This window comes from Crocodylus porosus, unplaced genomic scaffold (genome assembly GCF_001723895.1).
Source record: "Crocodylus porosus isolate Cpor-Errol unplaced genomic scaffold, CroPor_comp1, whole genome shotgun sequence".
Lineage (NCBI taxonomy): Eukaryota > Metazoa > Chordata > Crocodylia > Crocodylidae > Crocodylus > Crocodylus porosus.
In genome coordinates this window covers 35,599,189-35,626,804 of record NW_017728906.1, presented here as the reverse complement: position 1 = coordinate 35,626,804, position 27,616 = coordinate 35,599,189, and the positions used below count along the sequence as shown (strand labels likewise).

The 27,616-nt window shown below is 40.9% G+C and overlaps 1 protein-coding gene across 2 annotated transcripts; it reads right to left on the bottom strand.

Moving 5' to 3' along the window:
• Positions 1-451: 451 nt before the first annotated feature.
• IFNAR1 (interferon alpha and beta receptor subunit 1) lies at positions 452-26,187 on the bottom strand. Of its 2 annotated transcripts, none has more exons than XM_019528836.1 (11): positions 26,075-26,187; positions 20,406-20,529; positions 17,306-17,499; positions 15,027-15,181; positions 13,725-13,869; positions 12,576-12,693; positions 11,496-11,692; positions 8,785-8,936; positions 7,266-7,413; positions 6,473-6,627; positions 452-945 (listed from the first exon to the last, which is right to left on the bottom strand). In XM_019528836.1, the coding sequence occupies exons 1-11, from the start codon at positions 26,163-26,165 to the stop codon at positions 694-696; spliced, it is 1,731 nt and encodes a 576-aa protein (XP_019384381.1). In that variant the 5' UTR covers positions 26,166-26,187; the 3' UTR covers positions 452-693. The 2 variants fall into 2 exon arrangements, 1 of the variants encoding a protein (XP_019384381.1); XR_002099708.1 differs by having other exon boundaries at positions 855-945; positions 6,473-6,622.
• Between the last annotated feature and the right edge of the window lie 1,429 nt (positions 26,188-27,616).

Genomic DNA, 27,616 nt, shown 5'->3' with positions numbered 1-27,616 from the left:
GGACTGAACTTTTTAATCAGAACATCAGTTCTCTTCTGCCTCTGGAAAACAATGGAAGATGAAATGCTTAATGGAGTTCTTCACACTACAGTAAACATACCAACACCTACCACAAGCAACAGACAAGCCAGTATTATCTTTCCTTGAATATATTAGTACGTGGGTCTGCCCAAAAATGTTGCCGACTGCCTAAAACACCTGCAACCTTGAAATGCATGTTGGCATACCAGGGGTGGATGGCGGGGGTGCCACAAGGGGCCTGATCCTTGTTGTGGCAGTGCTGCTTTGGTCCCTTCCCCACTGTCTGCCCTGAGGAACACATGCCAAGCAAAATGCCTTCATGTGCCATGCTCTGGCACCTGTGCCGGGAAGTTGTCTACCCCTGTATTAGTGCACCTTTAAATGATGTTGGCAAGATCTCCATGGTGTCCTGATCAGCCTGTGCGTGTTCAGATGAACAAATATTTTTACTGTAAACAGATGAGAACAAAGTACTAATCAACATGGTACAAGGTACCCAAAACCAAACAGTTCCTTAGGGTATTTCTAGCAAAGGAACAGTGTTATAATACTGGTTCTCCATATTTTCTTTTTCCTTTTATGTGGAAAAATACAAAACAAAAAAAAACTTAAACAGCCGCCCAAAGTCAGCCTTTCTTCACTAGGTGAAGTCTTTGTTCTACACCAAAAGTGCTAGTTATGTTCCCAGTCATGTTTGAGATGCTTTCTTAGTTCCAGGGTTTCTTCTGACACTTTACTTCCTGAGGTATCATCATCATTGGAGTAATTTCCTGAATCTCGACTGCTTTGTTTAGAGTTACTGTAGTTTTTAAAGTTAGTTGGGTTTGCGTCTTCTTGAATGGTATTCTCAATTATACAACACTTTTCTGCTGGTTCCTCTGAAGTCGATATATATAGATTACTGAAGAGTTGTCCGCCAAAGGGCTACAGGTAAGGGGGTAAATAGGAAAAAATAAGGAAGGAAAGCAAAGATTATTCATCTTAAAACTAGCGAACAAAGAAACTCTTAAATGATGCTAGCTAATAAAGCTGCTTACAATCACATTTTCATTGTATTCTACACATCATAATCATATTCTCCACCTAAAATACTACCTTCTCAAAAGAATAAGTTATAAAGTATACATTAGCTATAAACACTGGTGTGCAACCGTGGGAAAGAACTATACTTTTTATATACAGACATATACGCACATGCATACGTGTGTGTGTATACTATATATAAATAATATGTATTTACACAAAATATAGATATGAGTCTTAACCTGTTTCCCTAACCACTTACTGCGTTAGTATTTAGGAACTTACAACATCCCAAGCACTGTACAGAGACACCTAACCTACTGAACCGAGAGCTGATACATCATCACATGAGCACAAAGGCGTGGAGGAAGATTCCAATTCAGAATATTTTCAAAGAGCAGGAAAGTGGTGGTAAAAATATCAAAGCCTACTTTTTAATCGACAGGCACCATTTATACTCTTTGTACGGAGGTGATCAAAGAAGTGCTGAAGAATTATACAAAAAAGAAACTACACAGAGAAGCACTGAGTGTACTGGGATAAGAAGTAAAAGTATTTGATTGGTAGTATAGGGAGCTCTCCAGGTTTAAGAAGCTCCAGTACTTAACTGAATTCTGGATACATTTAACATCCAATCTTTTGCAGGGATCATTTATTTAAGAACCCCCCCAAAAAATATCATTTGGAAAAAAAAGATGAAAGATTACATGAAATGTGTTGCTAGCCTTCTACTGAACCCAAAAACCCTGAATTTTGCCTTATAACTTAGATTATTGATGACACTTTGATGTTAACTGTGGTATTCTCTTTAAAATTATGATTCAACTAAAACTATTTTTTTTATGTTAAACTCTGATCAATTTACATGCTGCCTACAGCATAATGTTTTCAGAGAACACTGTGAATATTGATTCAAGTTCCTCTTAAGCTAGTATCCTGCTTTTTACTCAGTGTGGCTCAGATCTGATAGAACAGGGTCATAGCCATATCACCAGCTATGACATCCACTGTAGCTGTTCAGCTTCTTTATTATTGGTGCCAGTCTCAGACTGTCCTTGTACACTACAGCCTGCAGGCTGGATCTAGTTTACAATACTGAGTGCTCTAGCAGAATTCTGGCAGCAGGAGGCTTTACCCACGTGACAGCTGCACAGCACATAAAAGTAGCAGCAAAAGCTAAATTGGAAGCACCAGTCTGCCTCAGACCCAAGCTGTATTATTTCAACCTGCGGTTGGTTAACCATTGCTGATTGTGACACTGGAGTTGTGGGAACCAGATAATAAAAGCCCTTCTGTGAAGAAAAGAGAACAAGCAGCAGAAATAGGTATAATTTAAACTCAAGTATTGTTGCTCAAACAAAATAAATTTCAAGTAGTATTTACCACAAAAATCATTATCTGAATATGTACAGACTGAAGATAATTTACAAGACCCTACTTTATAATGGTCAGAGCAACTCAGAGACTAAGACGGAATTTATCTTAATCCCTCATATCCCTATCCATTAGGCATTTACAGTCTTAAGCCTGACCTGCCCTGGTTTCAGCTACCGCAGTTTCAATAACTGCAGGTTTTTTGTTCAAGTGGGAGAAAGTGGAAAATGGTACCTTTAGTGAAAGGTGAAGAGACAGAGCTAGTCTTACACTACTTTTGGAGGTAATGTTTAAAGTTGCTGGACTGGGGGTGAACATAAAATGAGGCTCATCTTAAATGGAACAGCTGTTGCTAAGTAGGGGAAAACAAACTCCTTCAAGAAGTTAATTTTTACCTTTTTAAAAAAAAAAAAAAAAAGTAACCAGAAGTTGAAGAAAACACAAGAGTTGAGCTAATGAACTGACCTATATTGAATAAAGAGCTGAATATGGAAAATAGAGATCTCTACCAGAGCTATTAAACTAAGCCACTTCTCTATCTTCTATCAAAAAATATATGCATCCTGAAAGCTATGGAAGAAGATGCAAGTTAGTTTAAAAGAACTTTCTTGATTCTTATTTACTCCATTAAAACTTGTTACCCAAAAGCATCAATTAATTAATGTCTTACAGAAATAGTTTAAGGAAAACATGAAGATCTGTTTTACTATATTTATTCAAATCTAAGATGACCCTGAATTTAAGATGACCCACCCAATAATTAATTCTATAATTTTCACATTTACATTATTACAAATTTATAAAGGTATAGAATCTAATTATTGGAGGTTTATCTTGAATTTGTCCCCCTCCCACTGCTACAGAGAAAATAGTGGCTGGGGGGGAAGTTGGTGTCAGGTAGCCCCCTTGTCTTCTTCCTCCTCTACTTCTTCTCCTCATAGTCTTCCTGCCCTCCTGCCACCAGCATCCCCCGCTCCATGCCCCTTCCGTCCCTGCAGTCACTGCCTCTTCCTCCCTACCTTACTTTCCGACATTGCTTGAGTTCCCTTTCCTCCCTGAGCACGGCACATGGAAGTGAGCTGTGTGTGACAGCAAGGGGGTGGCGGGGAGGGGCAGAAGCTGCAAGTGAGGGGCAAGGGCTGCTTTGCATCTAACCCAGACTCAGGGCCAGAGTCAAAGCCACAGCAGCCTCTTACCCCCACTTTTGCTTTGTACAGGAAAACAGTTAATTTGAAATGCAAGAGACCAAAAAAATGCCCACTTCAATTTGCATATATGCAAATTACTATAGGTACACTCAGATTTAGCTCATCAGAATTGACACATTTTACCTTCTTGCAAGTTTCAGCATAAATTTACTCCATAAACACAGTTCTGAGAAGCACTTTTTGTATGGACTTATACACAGTACAAACTATGCATGATATTAGTCCAAAGCCAAAAGGCTCATGATTTACCATATAACTCATAGGGCTGGGATCCAGCGGAGTCAACAGTGTGAACTCAGCACTGCTCAGTATGTGCGTGTACTTCAGATACCCCCCCACAAAGGATCTACATGGTAATTAGTCTCCCACTTGCAACTGGAACTGGGTGTTCTTTTCACATGTCTTGGAACCCTCCAAAATGTGTATGGAGATGATGCGCGGGGTTGCCTGGTCAGGTGCCACCCTATGGAGCGGGGGCAACACTGGTCACATGCAATGGGCTGAGAGAGGGGCAATAGAGCCTTTCATCTACATAGATATTTGATAATGGTTTGCCAGACATTTAAGGCTGGTGAAAAAAAGGGAATCATTGGAAACAGGAAAGAAAAGGTGCTGCTCGGCTGTAGGAGTGAAGAGGAACACAAAATGTATTCAGTGCATTGGCTGACTATGACTTCAAAAAAAGCTGGCAGAGGAGGACTGAATCCAGTAGGCACTGTATCTTATTCAGATGGCCTGTATTAATCTAGCCTTGGTAGGTTCCCATCAGTATGTTTGCCCAATATAGACCATGAGTTTTACATGCGTGTTCAGAGTGGGCTGCAGTCAATCAATTTCATAGTTAGTTTCCATGACTGGGTACATGCTGTTTCTGGCAGAAGTTTAATGAGAGACAATGTATTTAATAAGGTTTTCCTGTACGCAAATAAGAAACAAGAGGCCTCCCCCGCAAACCCATGCTGATCAAGGGAGCAGGCGGGGTGGGACCTCATCTTGTATCTGAGTAAATACAGCAATTATTTCACTTTATTTGAAAGGAAAATTTGACAGTAGCTTTTTCCCCCCCATCATATACTTGGATTTTAAAAAGGCCTTCAATATATCCTTCCACGAAGCTTTTAAAAAACCTGGGGGATTGTTGGCTGGCAGAGTCCATGGTCAGGTGGGTTAGGAACCGGCTAAGAGGTCGAACTCAGAGTGTTAGTGGATGGACCTGTATAGTCTTGGCAGGTGGCAGCCAAGGGTGTTCCACATGGTTCGGTTCTTGGACCCGTGCTGTTCAACACCTTTATCAACAATTTAAATGAGGATGTGGAGAGCATGCTGGCCAAGTCTGCAGACAATACTAAGTTCTGGAGAAAAGTGGTCACACTAGGTGAGAGGATGCTGATCTAAGGAGACCTGGATAAGCTGGAAAGGTGGGTGGAGTAGAACCAGATGCAGTTCAGTAAGGATAAACACAGAGTGCTTCATCTGGGGAGAAGTAACCAGTGACATGAGTACAGGTTAGGAGATAGTCTGGCCAGCACAATGGCTGAAAGGACCTCAGGGTTATGGTTGACCACAGGACGAACACGAACCACCAGTGCTACGCTGCAGTCAATAGAGCTAATGGCATAGTGAGATGTGTTAGCTGATGTGTTGTGAGCAGGGCTAAGGAAGTGATACTTCCTCTCTACTCGGTGCTGGTGAGACCCCAGCTGGAGTACTGTGTCCAGTTCTGGATGCCACACTTCAAAAGAGATGTGGAGAATTTTGAAAGGGTTCAGAGAAAGGCCACAAGAATGATCAAGGGCCTGAAGGACAAACCTTATGAGGAAAGACTAAAGGGATCTGGGACTGTTCAGCCTGAGGAAGAGAAGACTGAGGGGGGACTTGGTAGCTGTCTATAAGTATGTAAGGGGTGAATATCAGGAATTGGGAGAAAAACTGTTCACTAGGGCACTCCAGGGGAGGGCAAAGAGCAATGGCCATAAGGTGTTTCAGGACAGTTTCAGGTTGGATGCAAGGAAGAACTTCTTTATGGTAAGGGTGACTAGAATCTGGAACAGACTTCTCAAGAGGTGGTGCAGTCCCCAACCTTGGAAGTCTTCAAGAGGAGACTAGGCAGACACCTTGCTGGGATCATTTGATCTCAGCAGTATTCCTGTCCGGAGCAGAGGGGTTGGACTCAATGATCTTTCGAGGTCCCTTAAAACCCTTAATTTCTATGACTCATCTTCAAATGAGTTTGACAAGGAGGAAAGTAAAAGTTTGTAATAGTTTTCACATTTCTCACCCATTTCCTACATACCAATTAGACTATCTGCTTATCAGATTTTATAAAAAATGGTAAGTATCAAAAGATGCTAGCCCGATATATATAATATAATAAAAGGCTTTGTCTGTATGTCCATAACACTTTTGGGCAATTGCGCGCGTGCCCTCAAGAGGGTGGGCAGAGACTAGCTGTGCAGCCCATGGTGTGCGGGCCCAGGTTTGAGCCACTGCTGGGGGAAGTTTGTGGCGATGGCAAATATGCCCTGGCTGCCAAGCGGTGTGGCTTTCCCATGCCTCCCTACCTGAGGGTGAAGAGGGGGTGGGGGTGAGGAATCACAGTGGTGGCAGCTCCCCCATGACGCCTGGCCCTGATGCCCTCCAGAACAGCAGGCAGGGAGGGAGGGAGGCGGACATGGGCCAGGTGGACACACACGATGCATGGAGCTTTGTCCCCTCCTGCCCCCTGTCATTCTTTATGGGCAATTTGCTAGTCCTTCATAAGGATGGATAAGATATACATATAGCAATGGTTACATCTTTTATCTTTGAACAATTACATTTTTTAAAGATAAAAAAAATGACCTTACCTCTATGTTAGAAGGAGGCTTGCATGATGGAAAGAATACATATTTGATCTTTTTATATGAAAGATATATAGCCAAGATGATGACCACTGCCAAAACAAGGACAACTACCACAGCAATTAAAAAGGTTGTCAAAACTACTAGAGGTGACATGTGATCTAAAAATAAATGAAAGATCATTGGTTTAGATAAAAGTTGTTTGATAAACTACACTTTCTAGATTTAGAAGAACATATATACTCTTTAAAAATAAACCCTAGGACATGCTTGAACCATTTTCAAAATGTTTTTTTATTTTAAACTACCCCCCCCCCCCAAAAACCCCCCCCAAAAGATCTAAACACTGTAAAATGTACAACCGAGTGGAGGATGCAGTCATGCTCCTTCCTTTTTGTTCTCTTTCTGGCTTCATGAGTCTTATGTTTTGTACTGGGACACAACTTAAACAGGAAGTGTAAGGATGCTCCCACCCTGTTCATTACCTTCCTATCTTGAAAATGTGGAAATACATGTCATGTATTTCATGCTCAAATTTAATCTCGACTTACATTTAGTATATTCTATCTATGTAATAGCCCATGTAACAAACGTGCATTAAAAATTTTGCTCATTTTTAAAAATATCACTATAAATTGCCAAGTTTAGTAACTAGTTCACATTTATAGCATATGGAGCATGTCTTTACAGTGGCAACACTGTACTTTAGAGTAGGTTACAAAAAATGCTGAAGAGTTGTTATAACAACTGCTGCATGAAACAGGGATAGTATATACCAGACATTATAAACTTTTCATACCACTAAGTGTTTCAGTGCATATCACATTGCTGAATTGACCACTCTTATTATATACTTGTGCAAATGCTTGTATTTTCAAGCAGTATGCTCTTGAGGGCATCAAGTTTGAGATTGTGTGGAATGACTTTTGTGCCACGTCATTTGATACCTGCAAAAAGAAAAGATGCTGGTTATTATAAGAGTTATTCAAATGGATTAAAATTTTGGGCACTGCTAAATTATACATTTGTTTATGGAAATTTAGTTTGACAGCATTTTGCACATTTTCAAGTAAAAACTTTGCAAAACTACTTCAGCAAGTGCTAGTCGGCAAGCACAAACAATTTTTACCATTTTGAAAAGGTGTTGGCAATATTCCTTTTCTGTGCTGCGCATGTAACGAGTTTTTTTGCACGTTTCACATATTTAGTTATTGTATAAAGACAGCCACATCACCTAGATATTGTATTTTTGTAAAAAAAAAAAAAAAAGAATTTTTAACTACTAAAGTCAAATCAAAATGACAACTAAAATGTGCAAGACACTTCATATAAGGTCACAGATGTCAAACTCATTTAGTTTTGCTGGCTAGATGAGCAGCACAGAACTTAGTTTATGGGCTAGACAGATCTATGGACCAGCTTTACATTCCAGATCTAGCACATGTCCTGGAGAAGCCAGACTGGGCACCAAGTACAGCATGGCTGCCACATGACCTGGCCTGGCAGGATGTTATGGGGCTGGTCTGGGGCTGCTATAGCCACTCCAGGATGCGAACTGGAGCAGGTGCCACATGTGGGGCCATATGGCAACTCTGAGACCCCTAGGTAGCACCACAGGCTGGATGATAGGGCCCCACAGGCTGTATCTGGCCAACAGGTGTTATCTTTGACACCACTGATATACGCCAAAATCATCCATCTAGTCTACAGTTTTGCATGGGACTCCAGTTTTAATCCTACTCATATGCTGCCCTGCACAAACGTGTGCTTTCTTGTATTTTGTCTTGCTTAACAATTTAAAAAAATTACATTTCATCCTGTACAGAGACACACCAACTAAACAACTCCAAATTCCTACAAACCATTTTTGTCCTATCTGGCCTGCAACACATTTTATTCCTCCTGCTAGCTTGTTATCAGGTCTTGGCAGTAACTGATACTGGTGCTGCTGGGCCAGGGCCAGCAGGAGCCAGAGGCCCAGGCTGGCACATGGTGCTGAAGCAGACAGGGGAGTGGGGAGAAGTGGTGGCAGTGAGAAGCAGTGAGTGCAGGGCCCCGTGGTGCCAGAGCCAGTAGGAGCACGTGGGGCTGGAGTGGCCAGCAGACCGGCAGAGGGGTGGGGAGAGGCAGCAGTGATGGTGAGAAGCTACAGCAAGAAGCGGCAGTACCCAAATATTTCTATTTACATTAATGCCTATGGGGAAATGGGTTTTGCTTAGCATGGTTCTGCTTAATGTTTGTTTTCCCAGAACCAATTAAGAGCGTTAAGCAGGGGTTGCCCATACTTTTAAAAAGGATTTTGAAAAAGGTTTTCCCACCTCAGGTTTTGATGAATTTTCCCAGTACTGAATTCTGTAAGACAATTCATAACATTCACTCATGGACTTATTTTCCTCTCCTGGACAAGTGATCTGGATACGGAGTAATTTGGGACCGGAGTTCACTTTTACGCTGGGAGGGCCAATTTCATCTTAAAGCATTGTAGAGAAGAGTTTAAAACAAAACAGTTAGACAAAGGCTATGTGACCCTGTAACAGCAAAAATTTTATTTGAAATAGCCAAAATCTGACTTTTACTTTTACAAAATGGGAACATGGAAAAGCAGTAAAATTATAAATATTTAAAAGTAATGATTCATTATTTTTAATTGGTTAGTAACACTAAGTAATATATTAAAGTTATGATAGAGTTCTAGTCATAAAACAGAGCTACTACATTTAAAAAATGTGTATTTGGTCAATAATCTAGTTGAATATGGAAAACTAGTATGAAAACAAGAAACAGAACATCTTCATTTTTACTAGCTAGATACGTGTTGCTAAGAGAGTCACCTAAGGGTGCTGTCAGATATATAGCCTTGTAAGTCTGTAAGCCTGGTCTATTCTTATGGGGGAAGGGGACCCCAAATAATATTGTTGCTTCTGGGATGCAATTTCATTTTTCAGGAACCGCTACAACAGCAAAAGTGCATGCTGTCTGCCTTACTTTCTCTAACTAGAGTCAATTCTTAGTAGAACTGCTTCATAGGAACAGACGATTGGTAAGAACCTACCAAAATTGTTATTTCACATTTTTTGCAGAAACCACAATTTTGGGCAGACTGCGAAAAAGCACAGGGTCCACACTTTTGGTGTGCTCCCTGAAAAACAACAAAACAAAAACAAAAAACAACAACCACCTCACCAAAAATAAAATGCTAGCTCCCAGCAGGTTCCTGTGGCCAACTGTGCAGCCCACCGGTAGGGGGAGGAAAGGGGGTTGCCAGCACAGCAAGATGACTGCCCTCGCCCCTGCTGATTGGCTATGAGGGCTGTACATTATATGGGGCCACCCCTCACCACCAAATGAGCAGTGAGGGGCAGGGCTGCATGACAGACTATCTTTGCAGCCAATCAGCAGTGAGTGATGGGGGTCATATGATGAACAGCCCTTGCAGACAATCAGCAGTGAGAGGTGGGGCCACTGGGGCTAATTAGAGGCATGGGAGACCCACTGCACCCTGCCTGTAAAAATGGCTGCCTGGCCTGTAGTTTGCCTGCAAAATTGGCTGGTAGCTGCCTTGACTTTGGTAGACCACCTAACAATTGGCTTTTGGGCTGAAAGAAGGGATTACCTACATCTGTGACCATCTGTGTTCAAGAAGCGGCATATCTGAGTCAAAAACCCAAACAAACCACAAAACACCCATCCATGTAATACATTTCTTCTCTAATAGGAAGCCAACCTGAAATCCATCAATATCTGCTATTAGTTCAGCAGATGTACAATAACAAAGGCTACAATGGTATTTATACTTCTAAATGGTCAGAAGCATTATTAATTTTTTGCTTCCATCCATAACAACCAGCCTAGACAACTGTTTGTATATTCTAGCAAAGCAATGCCCAATTTCCAAAAGAAATTATTTATTAGATTTTTTTCCCCTGAGAAGTATCAACCCTTTCGGATTATGTGTCGAAGATCAACCAGACCTTCAATGCATATGCCTAGAGGAGTCTGGAGGGGTGGAGGCTGTCCAGACCTTCCATCCCCCCTTTAAGCCACTGAGGCACAATTCAAAGGCCAGACTGAGTCTAGTCCAGACATTTGGTGCTGTATACAGCTGTAGCTGTATAAGCTTCCAGGAAACAAACCTGGGTCCCCTGTGTAGCAGACAATAATTCTACTACCACTGAACTACAGTGGACTCCATTTATTAGATTTACATACTGACAAAGAAGAGTCTGAAATGTGGAGTAAGTATTGATTCAGTAAAGTACACCATTCTTAATGGTTTTTCAACTTCTACAGCTTGGGACCTCTCATCTTTTATAACTCCACACATTTACTATGACAGTAAAATAAAATGGAATGGACGAAAAAGAGATTACAGAATCTGTATTTCATGAGACTGACACCACTTTCTTGAAGAATAAGGAGAAGCAAGGGTTTGTTCTAATCTGTAATAAGCTTTCAGTTCCTCACATGAACCTTGTCTTAGAGTTACAGCCCACTAATTGAGAAATAATGCTTTAGTGCAGGGGTTGTCAACCAGAAGTATGTGTACCCTCAGGGGTACTTGAGAAGGCCTTACTGGGGTACACACAGGTGAGCAGGGACAGAGCACCGCCATACACCCTCCTGTGCTGACGCTGCCGTCCCAGCCGGATGTGAGGGGTCGGGGAAGCTTGCATGCAGCAGCTGCCGCTGCTCCACATGCAGCCACATGCCACTCTCAAACCTGCTGTGTCTGGCTGCCAGGAGTACACTGATCCAAAAAGGTTGAAAACCCCTGCTTCAGTGTATAAACTAGGTTGTATGTGTACATGAGAGAGTAGGAAGTCTGTTCTGCCCCAATTACAGCATTTCACAATTGACTGATTTTCCAATTTTCCTGTTTCTCAGTCACATCAGAACAAAGCCCCCTGTCCAAGACAAATATCAGAATAGAGATACGATATGAAAAGATTGAAACAGAGAGGTGAAAAATGAATACAAACAAAGTAAAAACAAGTGAAAAAATATAGATAAAAAATATACATCTACTTACTTACTACACAAGGATCCACTTTTATTTCTTTTGAGGAACATGATCTATTATATCCATTCGTAGCATTTACACGGATGTAGTAATTTCCACTAGCACCGATGTCAGAGAAGTCGCATTGTGTATGAGAGATGTTTTCACATCCAGGTACAACATACCACTTATTTGAGTAATCTTCATTAAATTGCTTATAAAAACCACTAGAAGAAACATTCTACATGAGTATGAAGCTCTTACGTTAAATCAAGATGACAACAGCTTCCATTTACAGTTGAAACACTAAAGCCTACATCTATTCCCCATTTTGCTTTATATTTTTATTATTTCTCAGGCAAAAAATGTACATTTGTTACATTTATTCAAAATACTTCTTGGAAGTCCAAATAAGGATTTTCTTCAGTTCTCAGCAGTTTTTTTTGTTTGTTTGTTGATATGCTCAAACAACTTCAGGAAAATGCCATCTTTCTATGGTATGGTCATTCTTTTTAATAAAAGATGAGGGATGTGCATAGTGTAACCTTTCACTGAAAATCTAAATACCAATTAAGAAATTAAAATATTTGAGACTGACAGCAATTTGTGTGCTCATACTGCATGTATAAATGGTTAGGCATCTAAGCCTGTGTCTTAATATCAAATTGCTGAAAAGCTTAGAACATGTATAATGTAGAAATATTAATATCTGAAGCCCTTGACATTTGCCTTTACTTTCAAGTTTATACTCTCAACATCAACTCAGCTGGTTTCCTTATATTTCATAGTTTTTCTTAATGTAGGTATACCATAATATATTAACATTTTTAGTCATATTTGGGAACTTATTCCTTAGCAGTGTATAGAGAAACTAAGTGCTTTGAATTCCTAAGAATCAAGACATTTTTGTAATTCTTTTAACAACCAAACAGGCAACTAAATGAAGGGTTATTTGCCTCAAAAACGGCCTGTAGGCACTTTTCAGAGTTTCTATAAATGCTGAGCTTCCAATGTCTAATCCAGGACAATTTAAATGGTAAGATACAAGTCTTGTATGTGCAGCACAGATTTGGATAAGATTAACTGAATTTAAGAGTAATTAAAACTTACCTGAGATATTGTACGTTGAAGCTCACACTGTTATTGTAGTGATTATCCCAACTGAGAAGAAATTTCATGTTCAAAGCATGAACTGTGACATTTGTTGGACAAGGAAGCCCATTCGATGCTTAAATACAAAAGGAAAAAAAATACCCACCAACAGTCATCAACAAGTATGGACAATATTTTTTTCATATTAAGGAATGGGTACAGTAAATTTAAAAGAGCTGTTTGAGGAGAACATTAAAATCTTCTTAAGCTGGTGTTTTAGGAGTAAATGCACATTACTTTAAACTTGGGGTAAGTAACTCTCTCACTATAGGTTTTACAGAAAAACATTAGTAACTCCTGAGATGCTTCATGGCACTTTTTGATTTTTTTTTTCCTGTTTCTCACACAGTTTCATAAGTACTCTAAGGGGTTTCTTATAGCTGCTCTGAAGTATCAGATTGCTATTAGGGTATTACCAAGACACCTAGTGCTGCTACATCTTGAACCAGAAGTAATGTGAAAATGTTAGCGTGTTACTGCGTCACAGATCATATTGATATGCAAACAGCACTGTACAAATATGGCTATACTATTTCCAATTCAGAAGCTACGGGACTGAATAGGCACTGCACGTCTCAGAACAGCACTGCCTTACATGCAGAAGGACAGCCACAGTGACAAGACACAGGACTTGTACTACTTATCTGATCCAGTACTACAATTTCTATATATCCATGTACCTAGGAATAAAGTCCAAAGTCTTTCCAACATCTATTGAAAAGATATTGGAACATAAGATGAGACTGCAAAAAAATGTGCTATGTAATTCACATACTTCAAGCAAACACCCTCAAGACCACACTGAGCAGCTTATGACGATTAAAAGAAGGCATGGTTAGGCTTAGAAATAGTTTGGTTTTGTTCTAACTTGGTTCAAGCCCATACAGATTCTTGATTTTACCAGAAGGATATATTTTCCCTTAATTCCCACCATACACACCCTTTCAGGAACAGAACATGAAAATTCACCCTGAATCCAATTTTCATTGAAACTTGTGGGAAACTTGATTATTTTGTACAGTTCAAGTACTTTGGAGTAATGTATTTACAAACCTGTTTGCTAATTCTAAGGCTAATTGCTTAAATTTAAAGGATTTAGCTCCTTACCTCTAGTTGTGTTTATGCATTGTTCTGGGCTGAAATAACCTCTTTTTGCTTCAGAGTTAAGGCGTGCTTGAACTTTCAGACAGTAAGTAGTCTCTGGTTCAAGATCATGAATTATATCTCTAGGATAAATAGCTCTATTTTTTGGCTGTAAGAGACAATTACAAAACATCATATTAAAGGAACTGTTCCTTCCTAAATCAATTCAATCTTTAACAAGAAGTGTGACCATTCTAAAGAATCACCTAGCACAGGGGTTGTCAACCAGGGGTACATGTACCCCTGAGGGTACTTGGGAAAGCCACAGGGGATACATGGCAGCAGTGCAGAGAAGCAGGGGGCAGGGCCGCCAGCACTTTGCACTGCTTGTGCCGCCACATGTCGTGTGCTGCTGGCGCTTTTATTTTCCACTGCTGCATGCCACCAGGGGTACACAGACTAAAAAACACTGAAAACCCCTGACCCAGCACATCAGACATGTTCAGGTACATTCAGGGAGCACTGCATTATAATGCATGATTGACATTCTTAACATATTTTGAACATTAATTTGTAGAGACTGATTTTCCTCTAGTTTAAGCCACAACACACCCAAGTTTTTATGTATACTCAAGCTCATTAATATCTTCTGAAATCTATAAAAGTTGATTTAAAACGGCCAAACTAAATAAATGTAATCCAAGTTTTTTCACACTTTTATTTTTTTAATATAAATTCAGAATATGCTTGGTAGGTTCTTAGAATTTTTTTCCTTTAAAAATGGCTTACAAAACCGAATTTCTCACCATGTGTATCCCCACTCGTTTGGCATTTATACTAACACTACTGTATGAAGTGGGAGACAGGTATTTCCTACACTGGATGTTTAGGAAACACAAACAATCTAGTGAACGTTAGTAAACCAGCCTACAATTTCCATTCTAAATGCCTCACAAGGAGTTGTGATGCTTTGTAGAATGCCAGAGATTGAGAAATAAGGAGAAGATCCCTGAGCTACTTTTACATGACTGGAAATATTCATACTTTGTCAATGCTAACCTTGTCAGGAATAAACATTTTTTTTTTTCCTGCATTACCAGGGACTGTAGCATTTATATTTACTATCAATATATTTGACATATACTAAAAATCTTATGTGATCATTTCAAATTATGTTTGTTAAATTCATATAGCAAGATGCAGGTAAGAAATTCAGATAATTCATAAATAAAAATTTTAAAAACCCCAATATTTAGTTTTAGGGAGTCACTGCCTTAAGTAAAATTCCAAGAATAGTTATTGTGTTATTGACTGAAAGTCAAACACCTCTGCATTTGATGACTTTTTCCAGATAATAGCATTATAGCTAAAACTGTGCTGTGTCCACATTTTTTCCTTGGAATTTGCCTCTGGAGGGGAAATGTTGACTTTCACCATTCCATTTACAGATTCCAGCTGCACTCCTGGAGGACCAATTTCAGCTGTAGAATAAAAACAAAAAAACAAACAAACCCGTGAGTATAATAATTTTGAAGAGACAAAACAATATGCTTTAACAAATAAACTACAAAGAAGATACCTAAAGTATGCAAGTCAAAATTCTTCTTAGGTGAAAATTAAATAAGCAAACTCCAAGGTTTATTCAAGACTGAAAAAAGCTGTCATAATATCCTTTAGAAGCAGCACAGAATTTTACTGATTCTAAGACTCTGAAAAGTTATGTAATTTATGCAATGTACTTCCAGAAATGAATATAGACAGCAGCTCAGTCCAAAAGAGCTAATTCAATATTAAGGGAAGAGTCTACCGGTATGTAGGTTCCAGTTCATGATTAAAGTCAAAAGACCTTGAATCGCCTATAGACAGAAATCACAGAGAAGAAGGGCTGGAAGGGACCTTGAGAAGTGAAGTGATCTAGTCCAACCCCCTGCATGAGGTAGAATTATCCCTATCCAAACCATCCTATACAATGCATGCTCTAAACTCTTTGTGAAGCTACTGTTAACCCTGACCGTGTATTTTGCTTCACTGGCAGGAACATGGTGACATATGCAAGATATGCCACTCAGGCTCTGTCTAGACATTATTTTTTTAGTGCTACAAGATTTATCCCTAGATTTGTAGCACTGCAAAAAAGAGCGATGGACAGCTATGTGTTAAAAGCATCCCCCTGGCTGGAGAATGACAAAAGCAGGCTATTCAGGCAGGGGGCGACAGGGGAACTGCTCCTTGGCTCCATCTGCCCCCAGGACTTTAAAGGGTACATTGGCACTCCAAGACCAGGGCTGTTTGTAAGACATCTGGGGGTGACAAGGTCACACAGTGCTCGGTTGGAAGGCTTTGCCTCCACTTGGCCCCTGCTGCTGCTGCAACAGCCCTGTTCCTGTTGCTACCAAGCTGCAGAAACCCCACTAGTCAGCCTCTGTTGCTGCCACAGCTGTCCTGTCCCTATTGGCATCTAGTAGCAATGGAGAAAGGGCTGCATGCCAACTTCCCTGGATGGCAATGGTTGTCAGGCAGCCGGCTGCGTCCCCCCCCTCCCTCTGGCCCCCAACCACTCCAGTGTTTTCAAATGTGAGAAATGCAAATGCAATAGACTGGATGCAAGGTGGAGAAAGCCACCACAGCACTCCATGACATGAACAATGAGCCATATCTCACTCCAAAGTGAGGACAACCAGTTAGGACACACTATTTGTGAGTGATAGGCAATCACACGTTTTCTACTGCAATTACCTATGTCTGGTTATATAATAGCTACATTAAAGCTGTACTAATCCAATCTTTGTCTATTCAAATTTATGAGTCATTTAAGTTTCTCAAAAAGAAAACTTTATTAGCAGTTAGATTAAATGTAAATAGTTTATTATTTGATACTATAAATCTACATTATATATATCACGCTAAGGCAATAAGGTTGGAAAATCATAACAGGTGAGATTTTCAAAAGCACAAATGACATTTAGATTGCATATTCCATTTGTGCCTTCAAAAGTCTCTTATTTTGTATTCAAACCCAATCCAACAGATTGTATCAAAGTTCTTTTCACCCCAACCAAAGATGTTTAAAATACTTTGGGAACAGGGGAAGTCAGATAGGAAAAGCTCAATGCCACTGAAAGCAGGGGAAGAGATATTAGCAAGAATTAAGCCCAGCCTAAATAATTTTCATAGTGAGTTAGCTATTTTGATGGGGGGCATTTCCCATTGGGATAGTTTAAGCAGAATAACTCTGTTATGTGTTACGTATTCACAACAGTATAAATGTGATTTACACCACTATTAAGTTCTTCCACTTTCCATACAATTCTATATTGGGATAAGCCATTTATGCTGTGATAACTGTGCCACTGAGAGGAAGGTAGTATTGGACTGTTTTACCTGCTGCACAAGGTCTCAGAAAAGTTACTGTTCAACTATTTACTAAATCATTTCATAAGCCTAAATAAATGGCACAAAAATAGTTTAATAAAAGGCAATTGGCAACTGATTTATGCAAGACCACACACTATGGAATATAAATGTATACTATATATTTTATGTTGTACTGTTATGTAAGTTGAAATACAGTTGCAAAAAAGTAACACAGTACATGTAATCCATACCTATTATATTTGGAACAAATATGAAAGGTTCCGACCATGGAGATTTTTCTTCTCCTCTTTCAGCTCTTACACGCACAGAATAGTTGCACAAATAATCCGTCACTGCTGAGGAAATGTCACATTTGGTGACAGTGATATTTTCACACCCAGGTAACTCTGTCCAATTTGTTCCATCTTCCTCATAATCCTCCAACCTTTTGCAAAGGCAGAGTACAGTTAGATTTCTTCTGGTGACAAAACCAACATGCCAAAGTTCATTTAGTTTATTGAACGCCTTCTATCAACTATTCTAGATTACAAGAGATAGTCTATTTAAACTAAATTATATCAAATTATATTAAATAAGGACATGCAAATAGAATTCAGCAAATTCTGGATGGAATTTCCTTGCTAGTCTACTCCTAACAGCATGAAAAAAATAGAAGGAACATTTCAGGATCTGGGAAGAAAGCCAGAACGTGCAATAATGAAAGGAGGAAAACTAATCATAGAATCACAAAGTTAGGGTTGGAAAGGACCTCAGGACCATCCCCAACTAGAACATCCCAGCCAAAACTTTATCTAGCTGGGTTCTGAAAACCTCCAAGGATGGAGTTTCTACCACCTCTTTAGGTAAACATTGCTCCGTTTTCTGTCATCTGCCACCACTGAGAAGTCTAGCTCCATCCTCTTTCAAACGCCACTTCAGGTAGTTGAAAGCTGCTATTAAATCCCCCCTTAGTCTTTTTCTTCTCTAGACTAAATAAGTCCAGGTCCCTCAGTCTTTCCTTATAAGTCATGTGCCCCAGCCCCCGAACCACTGTTGTTGCTCTCCCCTGGACTCTCTCCGATTTGTCCACATCCTTTCTGTAGTGGGGGACCCAAAACTGAACACAATACACCAGATGGAGCCTCATCAGTGCTGAAGAGAGGAATAATGACTTCCCTTGACCTACTGGCAACACTCCTCCTAATGCAGCCCAGTATGCCGTTAGCCTTCTTGGCAACAAGGGCACACTGCTGGCTCATATTCCTCTTATTGTCCACTGTAACCCCCAGGTCCTTTACTGCAGAGCTGCTGCCCAGCCACTCAGCCCCCAGCCTGTACTGGTGCATGGGACTGTAATGAAAACAATAGCGGCAGATCAGGGAGGCGTAAAAATAAAGAAACAAAAAAGGTGAGGAAGAAAAAAAATGTGAGGAAAGAGAGAAAAGGAAGAAACAGCACAAGGTATCAGAAATAAAGGAGGGGGAAGAGATAAAACAATATGATACAACACAGAAAAAGAACTGAGTTGTTTTATCCTACTAGAAATAGCCCTTCTCAACCTGACAACTACAGCTGACTGCATGAAGTGGCACCATATGAAAGAAACAAATATCCTGATCAAATGGAGAGTAGGGAACCCTTCACATATACATACATAATCTTAGTTTAGACAATTACAGTAAACGCTCTGTTATCCGGCATCCCTTGGGAATGAGGGATACCAGTTAATCAAATATGCTGCATCCAGTGCACCAGGCTTTCACTCCTTGGCATCAGTGTGCTGGGGGACAGGGAGGGGAGCTCTGAGCAGGCTGCTTTGTCCTGCGCTGTGGTCCACAAGGAAGAAGTGAAGAACTCAGCTTGCAGCAGCGAAACCAGAAGTGGGACTTCGGGTTTCGCTTTTGCTGCGTCCCTCGGAAGGAAGATTTGTATTGACAGATGCTGGTTAGTGGAGCTTTCCGGTTGGTAAAGTGTCAGATAACACAGCTTTTGCTATACATTGCATCTTGAGAGACCTAAATTCAGCACAGGATTATGAGAATTCTGTGCTTTCTTCTCTTGCTGCATTCAGAAGTTTCTCAGTGCTGTTTTCTTACAAGACAGAAGTATAGCTATATCCTATGCAAAGGCTTATAATTTAAATCAGTTTCAGAGTGACTAGCTCAAGTGACATAAACTAGGTTTTGATACTTCCCATAAAGTAGTTATCCTACATGAACCAAATCCAATCATCAGAAAAAAAACCCTGCAGTTCTTCTTTTGAGTTATCCTAATCTGCCCCTTACCCATTTGGGAAAGAATATATTTTGATATTTTTTTTTTTATAATTAAACCCACACAAATACATGTTTTGATCAGGCATCCTTTGAGAAAATTAAATGTTTGCTCCTTTATACTTTACCAAAAGGGACCCTGTCAACATGTAGGAACTCCATTATGACAGAAATCTAAATAAAGATCATTACTGCCTTATTTATTTACTACATTTATTCTGGCACAACATTAATACACTTTGGACACAAAGCAATGATGCTATCCATATGTCTAATCTATACATACCTTATGTCCACTTGCCCAAAATATTCTACATGTTGTTTCTAGAAGTGGATGCTAAGTAAATCTTGTTGTCAGTAACATACAAAATTGGTTTTCATCTATAGCTAAACAAACTCCAAGTTCTATTCACCCATATTAAAAAATATGCAGGCCATTCATTCAATTTCAAAAAGAGTCAGTAAGGCTTCCTGGTGGCTTCATAATTTGTGGTATGATTGTATAAAATCCACCACATCACAAAAATCTGAGTTTGGTCCTGTCTACTCCACAAATAAAACCACACCAAAATTATCCACTTACATCACCAGAACTATAGTATAACTAGTAGCACAAATTTACTGTACTTGTTAAGTAATTTACATTTTTAGTAGGTTAAAGGGACAATCATTGTCACTTCCCTGAAGAACATATAGATTCCTAGAACTGGCTGTTCACTTTTTGGATTTGTCTCAAAGCGCAATGCTAGAAAGCCCAAAATTCCCAAAGTGACTTGAATAATAAAAGGTTACTACCACAATGACAATTAACTTTTTAAAAAATTCAAACTATTCTAGGTACATTAGCTTTTATTTTCATTTGGAAAATATGTTCAAACTACACAAAGCAATAAAATGATAGCTACGTACTGTTTGTAAAGCACCACACTTTCTCGGATTACCAATGTGTTCCTGTTCTTGTTTCAACAAGTTGTTTTTTTAAATTGCATTAAGACAATACAAAAATAAAACTCCCCTCCCATCTTTATAGAAACAGATATCAAACAATTTTAGGTCCACAGTAAAGTAGTGAACTTACCACTGATATTGAGGTGAGAATGTCACACTGAAGTTGTTCCAACTATTCCAGTCCCATTTTAGCGTGATGTTTGTGTTTATAATATGGACTTGAACATTCTGAGGGATCATTAAATTCATCTGGCCTACAATTAAAAAAAAAATTGGGAAGGTGGGAAGAAGATAAGGCAGTGGCTTTCAATCTTTTCTGGACTCAAGGCACCCTTCACTGGACTCAAGGCACCCTCCATAACTTTTATGAAGAGAGTGGTACCCAATTTCAAAAACAAATATATATATTTTACAGTGCTTACCTCCTTGCAGAGGAGCCAGGCAGTCTGGGTGGGGGATCAGCCAGACAGAGACAAGTCTGACCCTGTTTCTATCTCTTCATACCTTGCTGCACCCTTCAAAGGAATGGTGGTACCCCTAGTAAACTTTCTCCCTGTCATCCACTCCATGGGGCCGCAATACAGTCTAAGACTAGGATACACTGTGTATGTCTTCTCCAAAAGGGCTCAGAATCATAGATAAGTCAGCGTGGAAGGTACCTTTGGAGGTTATATAGTTCAACCCCCTGCTCAATGCAGGACCATCCCCAACTAGATCAGTCCAGGCAAGGATTTGTCTACTCGGGTCTTAAAAACCTCCACAGATGGAGATTTTACAACCTCTGTGGGTAACCTGTTCCAGTGCTTTACTTCCCTCCTCTTGAGAAAGCTTTTCCTAATATGCAACCTAAACTTCCCTTGCTGCAACTTGAGACCACTATAGTTCCTTGTTCTAGCATCTGCCACCACTAAGAACTGCCCAGCTCCATCTTCTTTCAAACCCCACTTCAGCTAACTGAAGGCTGCTATTAAATCCCCTTTCAGTCTTCTGCAGACTAAATAAGCCCAGCTCCCCCAGCCTCTCCTCAGAAGTCATGTGCCCCAGCCCCCTAACCATTTTTGTTACCCTCTGCTGGACTCTCTCCAATTTGTCCACATCCTTCCTGCAGGGCGGGGCCCAAAATTCCAGTTGTGGCCTCACCAGTGTCGAATAGAAGGGAATAAACCCTTCCCTCAATCTGCTGGTAATGCTTCTATGAATGCAGCCCCAGTATGTCGTTAGCTTTCTTCGTAACAGGGGAACACTGCTGGCTCATATTCAGCTTACTGTCCACTGCAACCCTCAGGTCCTTTTCTGCAGAGCTATGGCTTAGCCAGTCAGTCCCAGTCTGTCAGTGCATGGGACTGTTCCATCCTAAGTGCAGGATTTTCACTTGTCCTTACTGAACTTCATGAGATTCCTTTTGTTCCAATCCTCCAATTTGTCTAGGTCTCTCTGAATCCTAGCTCTACCCTTCAGCATATCCACTACTCATCTCCACCCAGCTTGGTGTCAGCTGCAAACTTGCTGAGAGTGCACTCCACCCCATCTTCCAAACTGCTGATGAAGATACTGAACAAAACTGGCTCTAGGACCGACCCCTGGGGCACTCCACTTGAGACCAGCTGCCCACTAGACATTGAGCCACTGTTTACTACCCATTGAGCTTGATGATCCAGTCAGTCTTCTATCTACCTTACAGTCTATTCATCCAACCTGTACTCCCTTAGCTTGCCTGCAAGAATATTGTGCAAGACTGCACCAAAAGCCTTGCTAACATCGAGGCATACCACATCCACTGCTGTCCCCACATCCGTAGAGTACGTCACTTTGTCAGAAGGCAATCAGATTAGTCAGGCATGACTTGCCCTTGATTAGGAACAGCCATCAGGGATTCACCACCTTCTTATCCTCCAGGTACTTAGAAATGAATTCCTTGAGATCCTGCTCTGATTTTTTCAGGGACTAAGGTGAGGCTGACCAATCTGTAGTTTCCTGGATCCTCCTTCTTGCCTTTCTTAAAGATGGCCACTATATTTGTCCTTCTCTAATGGTTCGGGACCTCTCCCAATCACCACTAGTTTTCAAAGAGAATGGCCAGTGGCTCTGCAATCACATCAGCTAACTCCCTCAGCACTTCCAGCCCCATGGACTCATACACATCCAGCTTTTCTAAATAGGCCTAGCCTGTTCATCCACCACTGTCGTTTGCTCACCTCCTCCCCAAACTGAGCTGCCAGGTGCAGTAGTCTGGCAGCTGACCTTGCCTGTGAAGACTGAGGTAAAAAAAGGCATCGAGTACTTCAGCCTTTTCCTCATCATCTGTCATTAGGTTGCCTTTGCTATGCAGTAATACCCCAAGTTTTTCCTGGACTAGTAGTGCTCTGCATCTTATTTCAGGAGATTAAGAGTAAGGAAGTAGACTGTGGTTTAAAACAAATACTTGCTAATTTGGAACAAAAAAAAGTGATGGCAGGCAAGAGGGTGTGCAGCCAGAAGTGCAGGGGGGGAAAAAAGGAGACAAAAAGGAACTTCAATAACTTTCTTAAACACTATCATTCTCCAGAAACAATAACAGTCCGAATCTGGATAGTCCTTTAGAAAACAAACAGAAAGACTGCTTTCTAGTTGTACTTTGTAGAACACAGCACAAGTAAGTATATTGCCCCTACACTACTAAACACAGGAAGTAAACCTTTTCCAGTAAAGCTGTCTTCATTTCAAAAGTGACAGATTAAAAATTGTACTATAAAGACAAGCTCTGAATTGAAGTGAGACTTCACCTTTAAAGTGGTGATAATTTCAAAACTAAGGGGATAAAAAGGCTCCCCTTTTGCTCACCAAATGTCTTCTTTGTTTATGCAGAATCCTGTGATGAAGTAGAATAATTTCCTACTTTTTACTAACGCCTGCTAGGCAAAACTAAAATTGCTCTGAAATAATAAAAAATGTTTTTTGACTATTGCACTTAGATTGCCATGTAAATGGAATATGTTTGACAATCTCTGCAACACCTTATCTTTAAGTTATTCAACCCCAACTGAAAAATTATTGTAGTAGAGATGCAACTTCATTATTTCATCAGGCTGTTGCATAGATGCAACGGAAAGAGGCATATGGTGCCAAAGTTTAAGTAGTAAAATATCTGAAAACTGAGCAAATCTGAGCTGGAAAGTCGCTGAAACAGTAAAAATTAGGAATTTCTCTATACAAAGTCATTCTTAAAACTAAAACTACATTTGTTATTAGTAAAAACTTAACTTTAATAAACAAAAGCAAACCACAAATATCCAGATTGTACCCTTTTAACTTGGAAGTCTATTTATATGCTCCTTATTTCCCACTTCACAACTGTATTCTTCCTAGCAAAGTTTTACGTTAGCAAACACATTTGTCAACTATAATAGGACACATCCATCATAAATTGATAGCTTCCCAGTAAGTTATGAGAACATAGTTACAACATCATGGAAAACAGCTTCAGACAATCACGAGCAGTTTTTTTCCACCAAAAGGAATATTTGGTGCTTATTTTTCATGTCAGCCCCCATTTTAAGAAATTTCTTTATCTAATCAGGTGATGAAAAGAGTATCTCTGTCAAAAGACAGGATAGAGAGGGTAGTAAGCCACACAAGTTGAGCAAAATTCTTTAGTTAACAGAATGGGTTCTACTAGAACTTTAAATTCTGCTGTTAGATCACCAGAAAAGAAATAAGAGGAAGTAGCTTGTTAGATAAAATGTCTGCGAACATGACAGATAGAGTTCAGCTACAGGCCAACTTACAAGGACAAGTAATGGTGGAAAAAAAAGAGAATACTTTCAGAGTAAGTAAAAATTTTCAGGGCTGGACAACAGAACCATGAGAGCTGCTGCGGATTTGGTTGGAACTCCTCCGAATTTGGACTTTTTTAAAAATCAGTGCTCATTTTCTATTACTGGGAAGGTTTTTCTTATTTTAAAGAACTTTCTGTCTTCTCATGATAAAATGAAGGATGAAAACTTAAAAAAAAATGCTTTAAGTTTTAGGTTTAATAACCCATATGATTTTAATGGAACACTGTCATCTTGCATTTTTAAATGATTACTTTAAAGAGCACGTCAACAACAACTGATTTTTTTTTTTTTTTTTTTAGAAAGATCACATCACAGTTTATTTAAGTGTTAAAAAGAGAGAAGAAAAAAGGATTAATTTGGCTAAGGGAACAATCAAGGACTCAATCATTCAAACACTTAGACTTAGCTTTAAGCACATAAATTACTTCAAATGAACTTACATCGAAACATTTAAAGCAAGAGCATCAAACTCATTTAGCTCCAGGGGCAAGATCTGGACCCTGCGGTTTCTTGCAGGTCAGAAGCCTGACTTCCAGCAGTAAGCAGGTAGCAGCTTAACCCTCTGGGCACTGGCCCACTTAGGGAGCAGCTCTGGTAATCATGGGCATTAACCCTTCCATAACTTGCCTCACTGCTCAATTTCTGGCAGGTTGGATCTGGCTTGCAGGCCTTATGTTTGGGGAGGAAAAAAATGAAACAGAAATAGGAAGAATAATTTTCAGATGTGATATGGTACTACACCACAGGAAGCTTTTATTTTTCTTTTAAAATCAGGCTTTAAAGATGTAACATTACAGAAACTGCTGCCTGACCTCTTACCCCAATTGCTGGTCCTAAACATGCTACAGGATATGGTAACCAGAGAGTTTTAGTTCTATTGCCTCACAACAGATAAGTCTTTGGTTACTAGATCAATACATTAATGTTAAATGCAAAGTATGTTAAGATAAAAACTTACACTTTTTTCTTAATTACATTTTATATTACATTAAAATAATTGTATTTAACTAGTTAAAATATTTTAAAAATGCATGAGAATAGCTTTTTAACTGAATTCCAAGTTTCCGTCTAAAGCAGAACTTGACACAAGTCATACAAAACTAATTTATCATGTACTAAAAGAGGTATAGATCACCATTTTAATGAAATAAAAAAATGTAATAAAGAAGAACCTAACTGAATATATGCCACAGGACATAACTGTTTATGTAAACATAAAAAGATTAGATGGTATCCGGACTGTGCGCCAAGGAGTTTCAAAATGAGTATAAAGACTATATTTATAAACATGTTTGAATGTTTACCAACTAATGTTTAACATCAGTGACTTAAATCATATCACCCTGTTCAACAGAAAACCTCACACGACACTGCTGTGAGACAGCTGCTAAACAAAACAGGAAGGTAAGTAGTAGATGTAAAGAGATCAAGACAGACTTCCAGTGGGAAGACAAGGGTTAAAAGAAGAGGCAAGTGAAGAGGATGAATTTCTCCCTAGGCTCACCCCACGTTCCCCACATGAATCAAACTGCCCTGCCTCGCACGGTAGCCAAGAGTGGCCGCAGAGAGGGAGCGAGACCCGGGACGAGCAGCAGGTCTCAACCAGCCCGGATCCTCACTTCGGGGAGTGGTGCTGCCCCCCACGACACGCCGTCCAACCCAGATCCATTGGCTCCGCAGCCGTCCCATGTTTTCCGGAGCCACACGTCCTCCAGCCCTGAGCTTTATGGCTCTCATGAGAGCTGTCTAGTCCTGATCTGGTGGCAACCACTTTGCAGGGGCAGCCGCTCTCCGTTTATGCTGCGAGTAGCGGGGACCAGGCAGGTGGGGGGGTGGGGTGTGGAAATCAGTCGGGAGCCTGCACTCACCCACTGCACGCCCAAAGGACCTGGTGGCCCCCCCAGGCAATACAAGCCCAGCCCCCCTCCGCCCTCAGGCCACGGCTGCAGTGCCCACGCGTGCCCTCAGCTCCAGCCCCGCTCACCTGCGCAGCGACCGGAGCCCAGTGCCGCCAGGAGGCTCAACGCCACCAGCGCCAGCGCACAGTCGCCGCGCAGAAACCCAGCAGCCGCCATCCCACCGAACAACCCGCCCCCGCCGGCCTCACGCTCTGCGCATGCATAACCCAACCCGGCCCCCCCCCAACCGCCGCAGCTTCGGGGAAACGATCAGCGGCGCAAGGGGCGGAGCCTAACTAGGGGCTAGCTCTGCGTATGCCCGACCCCGCCCAACCTCCGCCGCTTCGGGGAAGCGATCACTAGTTCCCCCCATCACTTATCGCGCTCGTGACGCAGCGGGCGGGGCCTAACTGGGGGAATACCTCTGCTCATGAGCGGCTTGGCCCTGCTTAACCGTCGCTGCTTCGGGGAAGCGACCGTTAGTAATTCCCCGCTACCGTACTCGCGACGCAGGGGGTGGGGTTGTGCGGTTCTGTGAGGGGAGGCTGCGCAGAGCGCGAGCCCAGGGTGCCAGGCATGGCCTGGGGTAGTGGGGCTCAGGAGCCTTCTGCGTGGTTTTCCGGGAGAGGCCAGGAATCCTGGATTTCTCTCTAAAAAGATCCCGAATTTTGGGTTAAAAAAAAAGTAACCCTGAATCCGCATTTTCCCGTGATTTAAATGAAACACCACAATACACAGATATATAGTGGTGTTTCATTTTAATCATGGAAAAAACGTGGATTTGGGGTACTTTTTTAAACCCAAAATGGGGGATTTTTTTAAAAAAATGAGAGAACCAGGATGCCTGGGTTACCCTGGAGGCTCTGGGCATTGGAGCCCCTAGCAGCCCCATGCCCATGCCCTTTCTGAGCCTCTTTCTAGGCCTGTGTACATCCTTCGTGACTGTTAGTACTGGGGAGGGGAGAGTTGGGCTTCAACTTGAAAGTTTTTTTGAGGGGGGTTAAAGGATTTTTTTAGGTCAAATCAGCCAAATCAATTCCAAATCTATGAGTCATTCAAGAACCATATGTGGCCCTGCCTGGCCTGGGGCTTCAGATGCTTCCAAATCATTTGGCAGGCATCCTATGTGCAGGCCCAAATGGGGAGACTTGGGGTTTGGATGCCCCCAAGTTTTGCTTCCTTTTAACCACATGGCCATGGGAGCAAGCAAGGGAGAAGTCTCCCAATTCCATAGAGTCAGGGTATAGCCAAGATCTATCCACTGGAAGTGAAAGGGAGGCTAACTGTAATTACCTCAGTCAGAGTACTGGCCCCTGCCAAGAAAGTGGTTTTCCCCTGCATCTAGGAAAACCACCTTAGTGGTCATGGTATTCAACTTGCTAGGAGCACATGGTACAAAACATCAAGGAATGCTGCCTACCCTGAGCAGGCTAGCATGACTGGGAGGCATTCCTCTTTGCTTGGCATGGGGTTTCCAGCCAGAGATATCAAAAGCAGCTGGCTGAATCATGGTCCTCAGCTGGAAGCTGCTGCTGAATTCTTTTGAAAAACACCCTCCTACATGAGTGAGCCTGGCAGGCTAATTTACAAAGGTCTTAGAATAATAGAATCCTCGAAAATGAGGGTTG

Excerpts from the sequence above, each read along its gene's own strand:
- IFNAR1 (XM_019528836.1), bottom strand. The coding sequence starts at position 26,165 with ATGGCGGCTGCTGGGTTTCTGCGCGGCGACTGTGCGCTGGCGCTGGTG. Across the intron at positions 15,182-17,305 it reads ATTTGTTCCAAATATAATAG|CTGAAATTGGTCCTCCAGGA; the intron begins GTATGGATTACA and ends TTTATTCTACAG. Across the intron at positions 946-6,472 it reads AGCCTCCTTCTAACATAGAG|CCCTTTGGCGGACAACTCTT; the intron begins GTAAGGTCATTT and ends CCTTACCTGTAG.